At 42.4% G+C, this 13969-nt stretch overlaps 2 protein-coding genes across 4 annotated transcripts; one reads left to right on the top strand and one right to left on the bottom strand.

Moving 5' to 3' along the window:
- Nucleotides 1–132: 132 nt before the first annotated feature.
- mcrs1 (microspherule protein 1) lies at nucleotides 133–6503 on the bottom strand. Of its 2 annotated transcripts, XM_049000243.1 has the most exons (15): nucleotides 6294–6502; nucleotides 5921–6024; nucleotides 5371–5536; nucleotides 5025–5163; nucleotides 4201–4365; nucleotides 3911–4020; nucleotides 3528–3636; nucleotides 3134–3272; nucleotides 2939–3014; nucleotides 2823–2851; nucleotides 2626–2718; nucleotides 2273–2355; nucleotides 2102–2189; nucleotides 1560–1687; nucleotides 133–647 (listed from the first exon to the last, which is right to left on the bottom strand). In XM_049000243.1, the coding sequence occupies exons 2-15, from the start codon at nucleotides 5928–5930 to the stop codon at nucleotides 561–563; spliced, it is 1422 nt and encodes a 473-aa protein (XP_048856200.1). In that variant the 5' UTR covers nucleotides 5931–6024; nucleotides 6294–6502; the 3' UTR covers nucleotides 133–560. The 2 variants fall into 2 exon arrangements, with proteins under 2 accessions (XP_048856200.1, XP_048856201.1); XM_049000244.1 differs by lacking the exon at nucleotides 5921–6024 and having other exon boundaries at nucleotides 6294–6503.
- Nucleotides 6504–10234: 3731 nt separating this feature from the next.
- Nucleotides 10235–13950, top strand: inpp1 (inositol polyphosphate-1-phosphatase). 2 transcript variants are annotated; one of them, XM_049000246.1, is made up of 6 exons: nucleotides 10235–10410; nucleotides 11710–11918; nucleotides 12062–12122; nucleotides 12231–12431; nucleotides 12780–12939; nucleotides 13023–13950. In XM_049000246.1, exons 2-6 carry the CDS (start codon nucleotides 11715–11717, stop codon nucleotides 13510–13512), a joined length of 1116 nt encoding a protein of 371 aa, XP_048856203.1. In that variant the 5' UTR covers nucleotides 10235–10410; nucleotides 11710–11714; the 3' UTR covers nucleotides 13513–13950. The 2 variants fall into 2 exon arrangements, with proteins under 2 accessions (XP_048856203.1, XP_048856204.1); XM_049000247.1 differs by having other exon boundaries at nucleotides 11713–11918.
- Nucleotides 13951–13969: the final 19 nt, after the last annotated feature.

The raw sequence follows: 13969 nt of genomic DNA on the forward strand, positions 1-13969 counted from the left end.
CATACGTTATAAATTAGCACCAAGGCCCACTGGCACATATTTGTTTCAAATGGTTTGGAACAAATTCTCAAAGTGATGAACATGACAACTGAACACATTCACAACTTCCAGCACTTGAATAAATAGTACAAGTTACACTATTATTCTTTATTTTCATAAAGATGGCAACAAAAACTGACTTGACGATCTTACACAACTTTTGCTTTCTGTTATCCAAAGGCTCTGCACTGGCTGAAGAGGTGGGGGCTCTTACTGTAACCCAAGTGTTTTCTGTAGGCACTGAGGGGGGACAAAAGCTCAAAGTTAATCTGTTTAAAACGTAATCTATGCGGTTAAGTCCTTGAATTGGGGCTAATCAAGAGCCTGAACTGCAGCCTTGAGCTCCAGAGGCGTCCATGCGCAGTGGCACGGTCCTGCAGCTGCCTGCAGCACTGCAGGAAGGTATTCCGATTTCTGCCATGGACTCCGGCTTTTTCAGGGTCCTGCATCCTGGGTCCCGTTTAGGCATGAAGACACAGCTCCACGTGCCTCACAGCCACAGACATGCTGCCTGCGCACCATCACTGCTGGCTCATCTTGGCTGCCTCTGCTTTGATGAGGGATATCAGCTCCTGGTTGATGAGGAAGACGAACCTGAGACCTGCAATCTGGGCCGAGAGGAGCGAGACGTTCAGTCTTTTTGATGAGTCGTGTCTGAAGATGGTGGTAAGATATGGAGCTTGTCAGCTAATACTGTCCTCTGTCTGTCACATTCAAATCAAACCTATATTAGTCACATACGCAGTTGTACTCCACGCAATGTGTTCTGCGACATGCTTGGCCGCCCAACTCCAAGACTCAACAGGAGACACTAAACAACAAACCTTAAACAATAATCGTTAATAACCAAAATGTGTGATAAGCAGTAAAATGACAAGTGGTAGTGCAAACTGTAAAATGAATAAGTGAGTTAGTATTAACACATGTGAACTGTACGGTGGGAGCACTTAAGGGGCTGGACATATATGGTTGAGTTGACTGTAGCAGGACATTGGTCAAATATTAAATCTTAGAGAGAATGTCCGCATAAAAGCCATTAAAGCAGAGGTGGTTGTGTAGAAGCTTGTGAATATTTGGACGGCCAGCCTGAAATCCCAGAAACGTTACAGGCACTGAATGAAATGGAAATTAAATGAAACTGAAATGATTATATTTTATTGATCCCCATGGGATAATTCTCTTTTCTCCAACTCCGTCAAGCTCAGCAGCGAAGAGCAGCCGCCCATTGCAGTGCCCAGGGGCCAGGGGGTTATGGGTCTTGATGCATGCCCTCCCGAGTAAGCAGGGACTAGGTCAGATCCTTGGTTATGTGAGCACCCAGGTACCTGAAGCTGCCCACACTCTCCACTAAATCATTGATACTGAAGTGGTGGCAGCCCCTCTGCTGGTAGGTGTGCCTGTTACCCGGGATCACGCCTAACACAGTTGTGTCATCAGCAAACTTGACAAACTTATCAATTCTATCTGCTGGCTTCTCTCCATCCTCCTCCACCCCCAGCAGGTCCCTCTCTACGCCTCACCTCCACCACAGAGTTATTGTTGAGTTTCCACTTGTTTCCAGACAGCACCGGTCTGCCGTCGATGTAAAACGGCCTCCGGCCCTCGTTGGCAATGAAGAAGTCACCGTTGTTTTTTAGCTTGATGATCCCTGCGGGACACAGAATGTAAGCATTCAGGTAAGTTCACACCCTCACAAAACTGCAGTCGTACGTCTGGTGACACCTGTCAGTTTACCAAGGACAAAACACTCAAAACTATATTTCGAATGTAAAAAATATTCATATTAACCAATACCGAAACAGACGTTGACTTTTGCATCAAACAATGACAAGTATTAGAATAAAACAGAGAGACAAATTAATTACCCTGCTTAAATACGTTTTTTTTTTTTTTTTTTTTTTTTTTTTTAAATCAAAGGCAGCTCAAATATAAGGTAAATCAAAAACTGAAATATATGGCAGAATAATTCTCTGCCCCCCCCGTGAGAATTCCTGGATCAGCAGAACCCCAGGGAAATCAAGCAGCAAGCCGGAGCATGGGGGGGAAATGAGGTTCACAGCACCTTGTTTCCTGGAGATCTTCCATGCAGGTCCCTCCAGAGACAGATCCACATCTATCTGCTTGTCCTTTGTGGCACGACCCAATGTGATCTGCGGAAACAGGACCCAGACAGTCAAAGACGCGCTCCGGATGCCTTAAGGGTTGGACACAGAAAACGAGGCATGGCGCTCACCTCCCGGGAACGCATGAGGTAGCGCACCATGCGTCCACGCAACGCTGCGAGGGTTTGGTTGTCAAAATCGGGGGAATTCATCCCTGAAACAGCAGAAACAGTCAGCATCATTTTTTTTTTTTTTTTATAAAATAATTCTTGACAAAGCTTTTAATGCCACAACCGTTTTATACATTAAACTATAAAAATTCATCCTAGCACCATATAATTCCATGTAATACTTATAAGCAAAGAATTTATTAAGACCTAAGTTCAGACACCCAACTACAGAGTAACAACTAGTGTTTCAACTAATATCGCCTACAGCCTGCGACAGTAGGGATGGGTCATCCAAGCCGGCAGTCCGCTCTCACCCGTGATGCTGTCCACCAGAACCTGCCAGCGTGGAAGCTCCTGTTCCAGCTGCCTGATCTCCCTCTTCTGGTGCCTGTCGGAGATCATTAACTCTGCAAGAAAGAGGGGGCTGTGGTAAGTGAGGGCGCCCCGGCGGGATTTACAAACGCAGCCGAATGCAGGCTGCGCTCTTGCGCATCACGATGGAGATACTCACCGTGTTCTAAAACCTCATCTCTGCTATCCCTGCAAAAGAAGGAGATGGGCACCATCAAACAGGGAACCGCGGCGGTCCGAGTCCGGCACCACTGCGCATCTCGGGTTTGGACTCACTTGAGCTTAGCCTCGTCCACTAACTGCTCCGCGTCTGAGAAGTTCAGCACCTGGTCCCCTTTAGGCAGGGGCTGAACTGCAAGCACAACCCAGTTCACAGCGGCGTTAAAAATCCTAGCCACTGTTACCGTGGTAACAAACCGAGCCCAGGGACCAATGGCGGTGCAGTGATGCGATGTGCCTAATGGAACTCACCACTCTGGTCCTCCAGAAGGTAGTACTGTTTGAGGAGCTGCCAATGCAGCATGAGGCTCTTGGGGGTCCGCGAGGGGTAGAACACACCTGGGTGCTTATTCAACAGTTCCTGGAACACTTCCTGCTTGGGCTGACTGTTCTGTTGGTGCATACATAAAAGCAACAAACACTGATAAGCTCAGCGAGTCAAGGATGGTGTGTTGACATTTCCGTGGCTGATTACCGAAAAGAACGAGAAACATTCATCTGTAATATCACCAGCTAATGCAGAGTCAACGAGGAGATTTAGGGGAGAACCATTTTAGTATGAGAAGGACAAACACCATGACCTCAAGACCAAAATACACAATAATATTCATTTATCATTAACGGTATGACATCCTTTGTGACTCACCGAGCTGATCTTGGCCAGAAGCGCCTCCTCTGCCTGGCTGAAGAGCGCTTTGCTTTGGATAGCTGCTATGGCCTCTGGGTGGAGCTGTCGCATAGCCTGCCATGCCAATCTGCTCAGGGACAGACAGATGAGCATTCCAGCAGTCGCCGTGTTAAAACGTGCATTTCACAGGAACGCAAGACGTAATATGCGGGAATCTAAACTTTCGATGTACCTGGACTAGTACGAAGGCAAACAGCTTAAACCGATTTGTACTATGACAACATTCAGTTGGCTGACAAACAAGGAAACGAGATGCTGTAAGACCACGGGCCTAAAAGGATAACTTGGAGCCAGACTAGAAAGAGAATGAAAAGCAGACAAGTTAAAGGGTGTTTTCTTACTTTGAGATAACAGGGTCGTACAACAGGGCATACCACCGCTCCTGGATCTCCCGTAAGGTGAACCGACAGCTAAACTTAACCCCCAGGTGGACTGAGGTCAAATCTGTAGTCTAAACACATTGAAAAGTTTCCATATCACTCCTGAGAAGTGGTTATATCAAGAGTCACCACATTTATTTCTGCGACAGACTACAGCTGGCAACAGAAAAAATGGTTTTTAAACAAGTCTGGAGACAATGGTTTTCTTGAGACTCTCAGTCAGAAGTCAAACATCCTGTTACAGGCCCAACCTGAAGCACGGCATTAATGAGCAGGAGGTCATCTGCTGGCTTCCAGCGCCCCAGATCCTTAGTGATCTGCAGAGGCTGTTTGCTCTTCTTCACCCTCTTGGTCATAGAAGGAGGTGTGACCACCATGGTTAGGGGTGCGGCTAGGGTTGAGCTGGATTTCGAAACCTAAGAAGAGAGACAAGCAGCACTGCTCACATGCCTTAAGGCCAATTCATACTTCATTTTTCTGCATGTGCTCTTGGCCTGCGGACTGTCGTGCACATGGCAGCTTGTGTTGACACTACATGTGGCTGAGGATGGTCACAGTCAGTGCTGCATACAGCAATGATATTCCACCAGACCAAGAAAAGACAGACGTACTGTAACAAACATAAATAAAAGCAGTGTAGTGAAATGAGCAAACCTTTTTGAACAGTTAAAAAGTCTTTAGCCTAAACTAGGGGGCCTGACATGTAAATTTCATTGTGAAAAATCTGATATGCAGGTACTTCTGTCCTCATACAGCTGCTCACCATAACTACAACTATTTTTCCTCTGTTTTTTTTTCACTGCCTGCTGCTCTGTGGAAGTCGGTGCTGCCACCTACTGGAAATACCTAGTCAATTATCTTGCACATGTGTATTTGACATGCTTGGACTCGCACCATATCTGCTACATCAAAAAATGGGCTACAGGTGCACAGACCACAGTCTGCAGTCAGCTATAGGTCATGAATTTTACTCAAATCCCCCCTGCGCCACTGACAGCACATGCAGTAGTCCCTTTCTTCCTGATCTTGTTCAGCTGTAATGTTCTCATTCTTTAACTGGACTGATGGCCGATACCTTCTTCTTCTCCCCGGAGGAGGGTTCACTCCCTGAGCAGCGAGTGGGCTCAATCAAAGGAGGGCCCTTCACTCTGCTGGACGACTTGGCCAAGCTACTCTCCACCAGCTCATCATCAAACTTCTTTCGCTTGATGGACCTGAGGGACCAAACAGATTTGAACTGGAATCAAATCAAAACCGGATTTGAACAGCCGGAAAAAAAACTGCACAGATCAATTCCTTCAACTTTATGTACTGGCTATTTGATTTTAATACACAAATGCCTTACTTATACCACAAATAGCAGACAGTCCTGGATCATAATGAAATCGTACATCAGATATTTTCATCATAATCAGACAGACCTGGAGGAACTCCTGCGTTTAGGGACGCCCCCACTGAAGGCTTGAGTGGCTGTTCTTTTGATATCTTTACCACCTGCAGACTCCTCGTCTTCTGATCGGCTCTGCGCTGTGGTGCTCCCTACTGTTGTACCCCCAGCTGCTGCCTCTGGAACCCCTCCCTGCATGTCTAAAAAATATTCAAACAAGAGATGTAATCTACTGCATTTTCTAAATATACATTTATTATCTTTTCCAGGTTTGAGTATACATGAACATCATAGAAAACCTTGTGCGACCAAGGTCCTACACAAACATCATATTTAACAACTAACTTTGACTTAATAAATATTCAATCCGTTTGAAATTAGGAAACGGTTGGGTAAACCACAACGAACAACAATAAAAGGACGGTACTGTATCAAAGTAAACATAGTCAACAATATGTCGGAAAAATAATATACCTCAGCGTCCGTCCATAAAACACAGCGTGTTAAATATTAACCAGAAGCTTATTACAAATTATTTCGTATTCCATTTTTGGTTTACTGTCTAGTTCATAATTCATGCATACCTTTGTCCATAACCGCAGGCGCAACCGATCGTTTACACAGCCAAGCAGAACATTCAGGACGATTCGGTTTCAGTTACGTTGCTTCAACAACAGAAATCCCCAACCTAAACACAACGTTTACACTATAAATGAAGCGTGCAACAAGCTAGCTACCCAGGTTAATTTTGAGAAAATTCTACTTAACTTAGCCAACTTCCAGGAAAACAAGTCAACCTGGGTACACAGCGGTGTATATAATGATAATTCTCAAAATAAATATGTACATATACAATGCAAATGTATTTCAATATTTCTCACCGTATATTACCTATGACCATTTACCATGGCTAACTAGCTAGCTATTGTGTCTTCCTCTTTATTTTACTTTCCTTACCTTATCGCAAAATGCTGATAGGTTCAGGCAGTGGTCCTGTGGTTGTTTTTTATTTCGTATCCTTTAAAAAATAAACTTGGTCTCTCATTTAACTTTAAACTCCACCTATCTCAAATCATTTGTTGACAATAGCGTAAAACTCAGCACGAAGCTCCCATTATCGACATCCGGAAACTTCCGGAAGTGAGGCAAAGTTCCCGTCGTCCCCTTTTAAATTCGAGACACAAAATAAGCATAAAAGGACATGCACACTGCCACCACCTGCTTCGGAGGGATATAGGCGCGTTGTAAGATCTTTCTTGGGGTGTTCTGAGATGTGGAGGATGCCGTAGACACGGTACATATACTGCAATAATACTGTATATATAATGTGACTTATAATTAATGTTACTTTGGAAATCGGCTATTTTCAACATCTATCAGTCATTGTTTTATGTCTTCAACTTCTATTTCCTCTTCATTATATATTCTGAATTCGTAATCTCTTCTTTTGGCATTCATTGAAATACTACGTAAAATGATTCAAAAAGTAAGCTGGGGAACACGCTGTTCTCTGAAGCACCAGCTGAGAGAACATATTTTTGCCTTGACCTCATTTTGCCATGTTTTATATTTTTTATACCTTAATAAAATAATCACTTCTACGTTGGTCCAGTGCATATCAGTTACCTCGATTACATTATACATTTCCTAATATATTTTTCTATCCTCCAGTAATCTCTGGTGGCTTCTGCAGGCCGATTAACCTTCAAATGATCTAACTCTTGACCAAGGACCATCACATTTTCCTGTGAATATAGCGACCCCTGTAGACCTATTGCTACCCAATGAAGCCACATATGCTTACGTCGTCTCCGCTGATTCCTCCAAAATTAGTATATTATTCAAAAATCGGCACCATTTCTTTTACAATTTAAAATGAAGTCTGACTTTGTACTCCAATCGAGTAAGGAACGTCTGGAAGGTAAAAAAAAAAAAAAAAAAACAATTATACCAACCACAACAACAGGCGTAATAATCATTATCCGTGACAATAAACAGATTTATTAATTAACAAAGAACAAATTTAAAAATAGATACAAATGTCGTATATATAAATACTATAATTATGGTAAGGCATGGATCTTACATATACATATTCCTGCACTTTTATAGCTTCACTTTTAAAAATCCATTTTTACCAGAAACCGGTTCAAAGAATCTGGGATTTACATTGTCGCTAAGTAACTGGGGAAATGTGTCCGTTGATTTTAGGACCAGTCTTCAAGACACTTCAGTTTTAATGTAGGCCTATTTATTATTTGTCATTTATGTCAATCTTTTGTTGGGTTATGCGGTTCCTATTCAATAAATGCCGTGGAGGTAAGGGGAGCAATTGCACCCTCTACTGGTCAGATGAAAATGCCAATTGAACATATTAAGTCCAATAAAATTATATTATAAAGTCACATTTCAAAATGCGGCATGTGTTAGTCATATCAATGTGTATTAATAATTTATTGCAAATATATTTACTATTTTTTAATGTTCATGTGTAACTCAGATCGGCTTAGCCTAGAAAGAATTATTGGTTGGTCTCACTCACCTTGCACCCCCTGGAAGAAAAGCCTAGAATCACTTGTGATTGTCCTGTCCCCATGACCCATGAAGAGTGGCTCATGCGCTGATTGTGAGCCTGTACACTTTTTCTGGAGTCTGAATGTAGCACCTGTGGAGAGAGAGAAACTGAGAACAAGTAATGAGGCCATCAGAAGCTTCACCGGAGAAAGCTGACCATTAATTATGGATGGATTTCAGGGGTGGCAGCTAGACTAGCTGCACATCTTTGAACCCGCGCGACAGATACCTTGTCATTCAAAACTACAACACCGGGGGTGTCAGTACACAATCCTACTCACTGGGTCACTACTGACTGAGGGCTGCTTGGGTAATAGACAAGTGACTCAGTTTTGGATTCCACTTGAGTCTCAATATCTGTGACTTTACTTGGACTAATTTTATAAATTACCGTCAATGAATTTGCATTTTTAATGTTCGTGGGAGTTTTAATCTGCATGGCTTCCCATGGGACGGCCTGCCTTGTCTACCTCAAGGAAATTCATGGAGCGCAGAATATCAGCCCATCCACTTACTGTAATAATCTGTTCCTGGCCTTGCACAGCCATCGGGTTCACTGTACCCCACTGCAGTGTATGTTGCCAGTAGTAAAAATAAAATCTGCTATCAATTTGTTTAAACCACCATATTTTTTATGTCCATTGAGGGAAACTTGATATAAAACTGAACTCAAAGATAAGCAGGAGAAATTCTCTAGTCTGGATATACTAATAAGGGGATTTGGGGATTCAAATCCCCAAAAGTGAGTCCCGTCATCAGAAGAATCATAAAGAACGCAAATAAGGTGTGACTGTTTTTCATCATAATGTTTTGCTGTTACGTTACTATTTCTGCTCAGGCAGCTACTGATCAAGAATTGCACAGGAAAGAATATTATAGGGCGGTTAAAAGACATCCATGTGCTCAATCAGAAAGCCTGCAATACTGTTCTCAGATTGTGGGGTGGCTGCAGGTAGGTGATCAGTCACATGCGATCACACGTGTGGTCACACCTTACTCACCCAGGGCCAGTATTTTCTCGTGAACCTCATGTCCCAAAAAACACCGGCTTCTACGCATCACTCTCCTCTCTCTGTTTCTTCTAACCTTTGAACTTTTCATTATCACGCTCAAACACACAAATACATTCATCTAATGTTTGCATGGGCTTTATTAATATAATAAGCAGCTGTCATCAATCTTAAGCAGCACTAACAGCGATGGAAATCTGAATTAAATGGTTTACATATTGTTGTATATAATTTACATATAATGGCTTATTTCTTTATCAGAATTTAACCTCCTTTGGTGGACAAAGAGCAGCCCACGCTGTCTCCCAGACTGATGCTTGGAAGATGCTTAATTAATAAACTTATTATTTTCAAAGAACCCGTCCGACAACACGTGGCCGCTGCCTTTTCCTTACACAACTCACCCCCCCGGGGCAAATACCATCCACATTAGTTCCTACCTGTCACAACTTCACTAAACGTCACATTACACACTGAAAGATGCGTTCATTGCATGACTGTGCTGTGTTTCAAAATAACATAATGGGATCGGTTTGCCTATTTACGAAAGTCTTATATCTGTAATTATGGGAAAATTTTCTACCTTACGAAAGCTTGGAACACTGAAAATATATTTTTGAAAAGTGGTGTCTATAACAGGTTTTTCGACCTCTTTCGCAGAATATATCCAAAGAAAGTCTCAGTGTGACTACAGTCCTCACAGATTAATTTTACATCGACCCACCAGTTCATCCATTTTCTGCACCGGCTGGTCACACGCAGCCCGGGCCGCGTCGTGGGGCTGATTAAACAGAAAACCAGCAATAAAAAGGGGATTAGAAACTGATGTTGTAAAAGTGGTCCAGATAATCATTTCCAGAGTTCAGCCAAAAGCTGAACAAAGGCTGTTCGACAAAAATAACACTGACCACAAGTGAAATGGGTTATTTGCGTAGCAAACGCCACCTCGCATTTGCATTAAAGTAGATGGCAAATACACAGAAAAACATCCCAATGATACCAATGTTTAAAACTGCACATATACACAGGACTCTTCAGATACACAATAGGAGCGTACTGGCAAGTTTTAATAACACTACCAACCAAGTTATGGCTAATACGAAAAAGCGTTAATTTTTGTATAAAAATCAATTTTCCTAAATATTTTCGAAAATTTGCACTTCGCAGATTCTAGTTTTTAAAAATGTAACTTCCGAATTTCTAAAATACTGTGCGATGAGTTTTAATCTTCATTCAGGTTTTGATAGCCGTATTTATAAGCTTCAGAAATGAATATGTAACCCCGCCCATCCCACGTCTAAGTTACGTTTCCTTATAATAAATCTTAGGTTAAGGAACTGGGATTGAAGCCAGTACAGACTGGTAACTGCTCGGATTTGTATATGTCGACACTCACCTGGACGAAGATCTGCCAGTTTAACAGCCAGCGAAAACGATAGTTTACTATTGTCGGAACCGGAGGGGGGAAATACTCAAACTAAGTTTTATTGGTAAGTCAAATAACTGTTGCCAAACAGTTTTAAATTGATTTAAACTGAAGAATGTTATGACTAATACATGAATAGACTATTACAAAAGCATGTTATGTGTTATGTAGGTCTATTGATTTTACCTTTCACTTAGTTTTTTTCTTTCTTTAGTTTTTTTTTGTTCTTCAATTTTCTACATAAACATTCACTGACATAGGACCACTTAAATTAAAGTAATAATTTACTTTTAAAGAAGTAATATACTAAAAGGGGAGTTTGTACTTTGTCAGTCCTAGATAAGCATGACTCTTCTATTATGATAATGTTTTTTATATTATTACAAAAGCCAATGTCCCTTAATCAGTCACAAAAATCGAGCTACGAAGTTCCACCTTAGTTCAAAAACGTCCATTTTCAGATGTAAAATCGTCGTCATTCGCTCCATTATATAAACACTTTTTAGCCCTTGTACCCACTATAGTTATTAATGGTGGTTTTGCTTCCTTCCAGTTTACAGTTATCATTTTCTTGGCGATCAATAAAAGTATCCGTAAAATGCATCTTTGCTCTGAACCATATGCCTCCCTAGGTATAGCTCCCATAACGATTATCACTGGATCTAGCGGCGTATTCGTTCGAGGGATTTTATCGGTTTCTTCTTTGACTCTTGTCCAGAATCTTTGGATTATTGGGCAGTGCCAAAAATGTGAATAATCTCCTATTTTTCCACATTTTCTCCAACATAGTTCCACATGAGGTTCTTTCACGTATGGAGAAATTTCAAGAGGTGTATTAAAATACCTGATTTTTACTAAATCAAATTCTCTCCATAATTGGCTATTAATTCCTTTATGACAATTTGTACATAAGTCTTCCCATTGGTTATCTGTAATTATAACATTTAGTTCGAGTTCCCATTTTTCCTTAAAATTTTCCAGTATTTTGCATGGTTTCATTTATAAGTCTTTTATATATATATGAGAAACGTTTTTTAGTTTGAAAGTGTTTTTCTGTAATACTAATATTAATTATAATAAACTTATCCTGGGTCTTTTATTCTGCCATTTTCTTCCTTTAAAACATTTTGCAAAGCTTATCTTGCATATCCTCTTTTACTTTTCATTTCCAGTGTCTCCACAAAGCTTTAGATAATGGAATTAAAATGTGCAGCCTTCTTTTTTATTTACTTTTAAAGGCAATTCTCTCTCATTTATAGATGTAAATAGTATAAAAAGTTTATACATTTATTTTAAAGATGCTTCTTCTCCCTTGTCAAAGCCGTGGTACCTCCTTCCCTGTATGTCTGTCCTGTTCTCGCAGAAGGCATGGCAGAGCTGCTGCGGTCACTGCTGCGTCTGTCGGAGAAGGCGGCTAACATCGCTCGCATCTGCAGGGAGGAGGCGCCTCTCTTTCAGCTGCTGGTCCAGGAGAAGACAGGGGATGATAAAACCAAGAAGTGTCTTCGGGATTTCAAGACGCTGGCAGACGTCGTGATCCAGGAGATGATCAGACATGATCTTGTTGCCCAGGTGAAATAATCGAGAATGCCCTGCGATGGAATGGCGCCCTTGTACCCGGCAATGGAAGGGTTTATGCCCGCTAAGATCGGTTTCAGGCTAGCCCATGTTTTGCTGAGCTTGTGATCTTAACATTCAACTATGTTTTCGTACAGTTCCCACAGCTGACGGGTTTTATTTATGGAGAGGAGTCCAACAAGTTTGAGAATAGTCTCGGTGAGTCTTCTCTCAATGATGGTCAAATGCTGAAACGCATGTCCTGCACTGTCATGACTGTTTGTCTGCAGGAGCTTAACGCAGACTTGCTTTGTGTTCCTGACCCAGGAGAGAGCATCCAGGTCACAGTGTGTTCCTGCGAGGAGGATACTGCAGCTCTACTGGCCACAGTGCTTGACGGACACCAGGCAGCTGCAGACTTGCTTGCCCAAGCCATTCATCAGGACCTCCAGCTGACGGATGAGGCTGCAGAAAGCCTGGAGCTACTCCTGTGTCCCAGTGAAGTGGCCATTTGGATCGACCCCATTGGTAATATCAACACCCCACTGTTCCTTATAAGCAAGATCTAGAGAGCTTTATGTAGGAACAGACTAGATGTGCTTTAGCCAGATATCAAGAAACTGTGGAAAATAAGCTTCCTTAGCAGGTCTGAAAAGTTGTGTGCAAATCATAGACCCTTTTTTTCTCAAGGGTGTAGGTTTGGGGTCAACATTGGTAGAAACTGAATTAGCCTTGAAGTCTTCGCCCCCTAAACTTACACAGTACTCCCACAATATTGGTAGGGTCTCACTGTTCATACCCAGATCTACACCTTTACATATTTCCTCCCATTAAATGTTTTCACCTCAAAGTTCTACTGTTTGCTCTGTGCTTCAGATGGAACTAGTCAATACATTGAGGGTCGAGAGGTTGTAGTACCAGAAGAAGAAGTGTGTCCATCTGGACTTCACTGTGCCTTGGTTCTTATCGGTGTGTATCTGAGAGCCACTGGAGAGCCTGTGATAGGAGTCATCAATCAACCCTTTGCAGGCCAGGGGTAAGAAGAGATGCAGATTTTTAGTCAATATCAAGAGATTTATGAAAAACCGAAAACTACCTAAAGCTTCACCTTCTTTGCAGCTCGAAAGGCCAGCACTTCTGGGGAGTGTCTTTCGGGAGCATCAAGGCATCCTCGATATCCGGTCCGACTCACCGATCAGAGGAGCTGCTGTCTGTAGTGCTGAGCTCCAGTGAGAAGCAGAACGTAAAGGTCGCTTTGTCTCCCCTTTGTGGTGGGAAGCTGACGTACGCGTCAGGTGCCGGATACAAGATCCTTTGCGTCATCCTGGGTTTAGTGGACGCGTATGTCCTGTCAGAGGGCAGCACCTACAAATGGGACTCCTGCGGCCCCCATGCCATTTTGAGAGCGCTGGGTGGGGGGATCGTTGATCTTGCAGAATGCATTGGCTGTTTGCAGGAAGATGAATACCAACATATAGAACTTAAGTACCACCAACCAAAGCCTGGGAGCCAAGGGGCAGAGTGCTGGGCCAATCACGGTGGACTGGTAGCCTATCTGGACTCAGCTAAGCTAAAGAGGGTAATTGGAGCTCTTTCAGGCAAGGTATGAGGGCTAAATATGCTGCAGAGTGCCGATGGAGCTACGTAGAAATAGCTGGGATTTCAGATCTGCATAAAAGCTTTCATTTCTGTGTGTAAATGTGTAGCACAAAAAAAGCAGGGAAACATTAACGTCATGTGGAGGAGAACTGGGAGGCCCCCGTAGAACAGCAGCTGGCAAACATGGAGCTGCTTTGACTTTTAAAGGAACCATGTAAAGTAGCTGCAAATGCAGCTTGCGGATGACAGAAGCCACAGCTGCCAGGGGTTTGGAAGTGGGTGAAGCCCACAGTCAGTGACCATGTGTGCTGATTGTCCATTTCAAAAAGCTTCATCGTTCCTGCATTATTTCGAGAGCTACAGAAAGGTGGCTGTGTTAAAAAAATGCTTGTGCTTATTTGAGCAATCAAGTTATTAATGGATCTACTTTTTAGCAATGGCTTTGACTTTAGTGTTCTTTAATTTGT

The sequence above is a fragment of the Brienomyrus brachyistius genome, unplaced genomic scaffold (genome assembly GCF_023856365.1).
Source record: "Brienomyrus brachyistius isolate T26 unplaced genomic scaffold, BBRACH_0.4 scaffold50, whole genome shotgun sequence".
Taxonomy (NCBI): Eukaryota; Metazoa; Chordata; class Actinopteri; order Osteoglossiformes; family Mormyridae; genus Brienomyrus; species Brienomyrus brachyistius.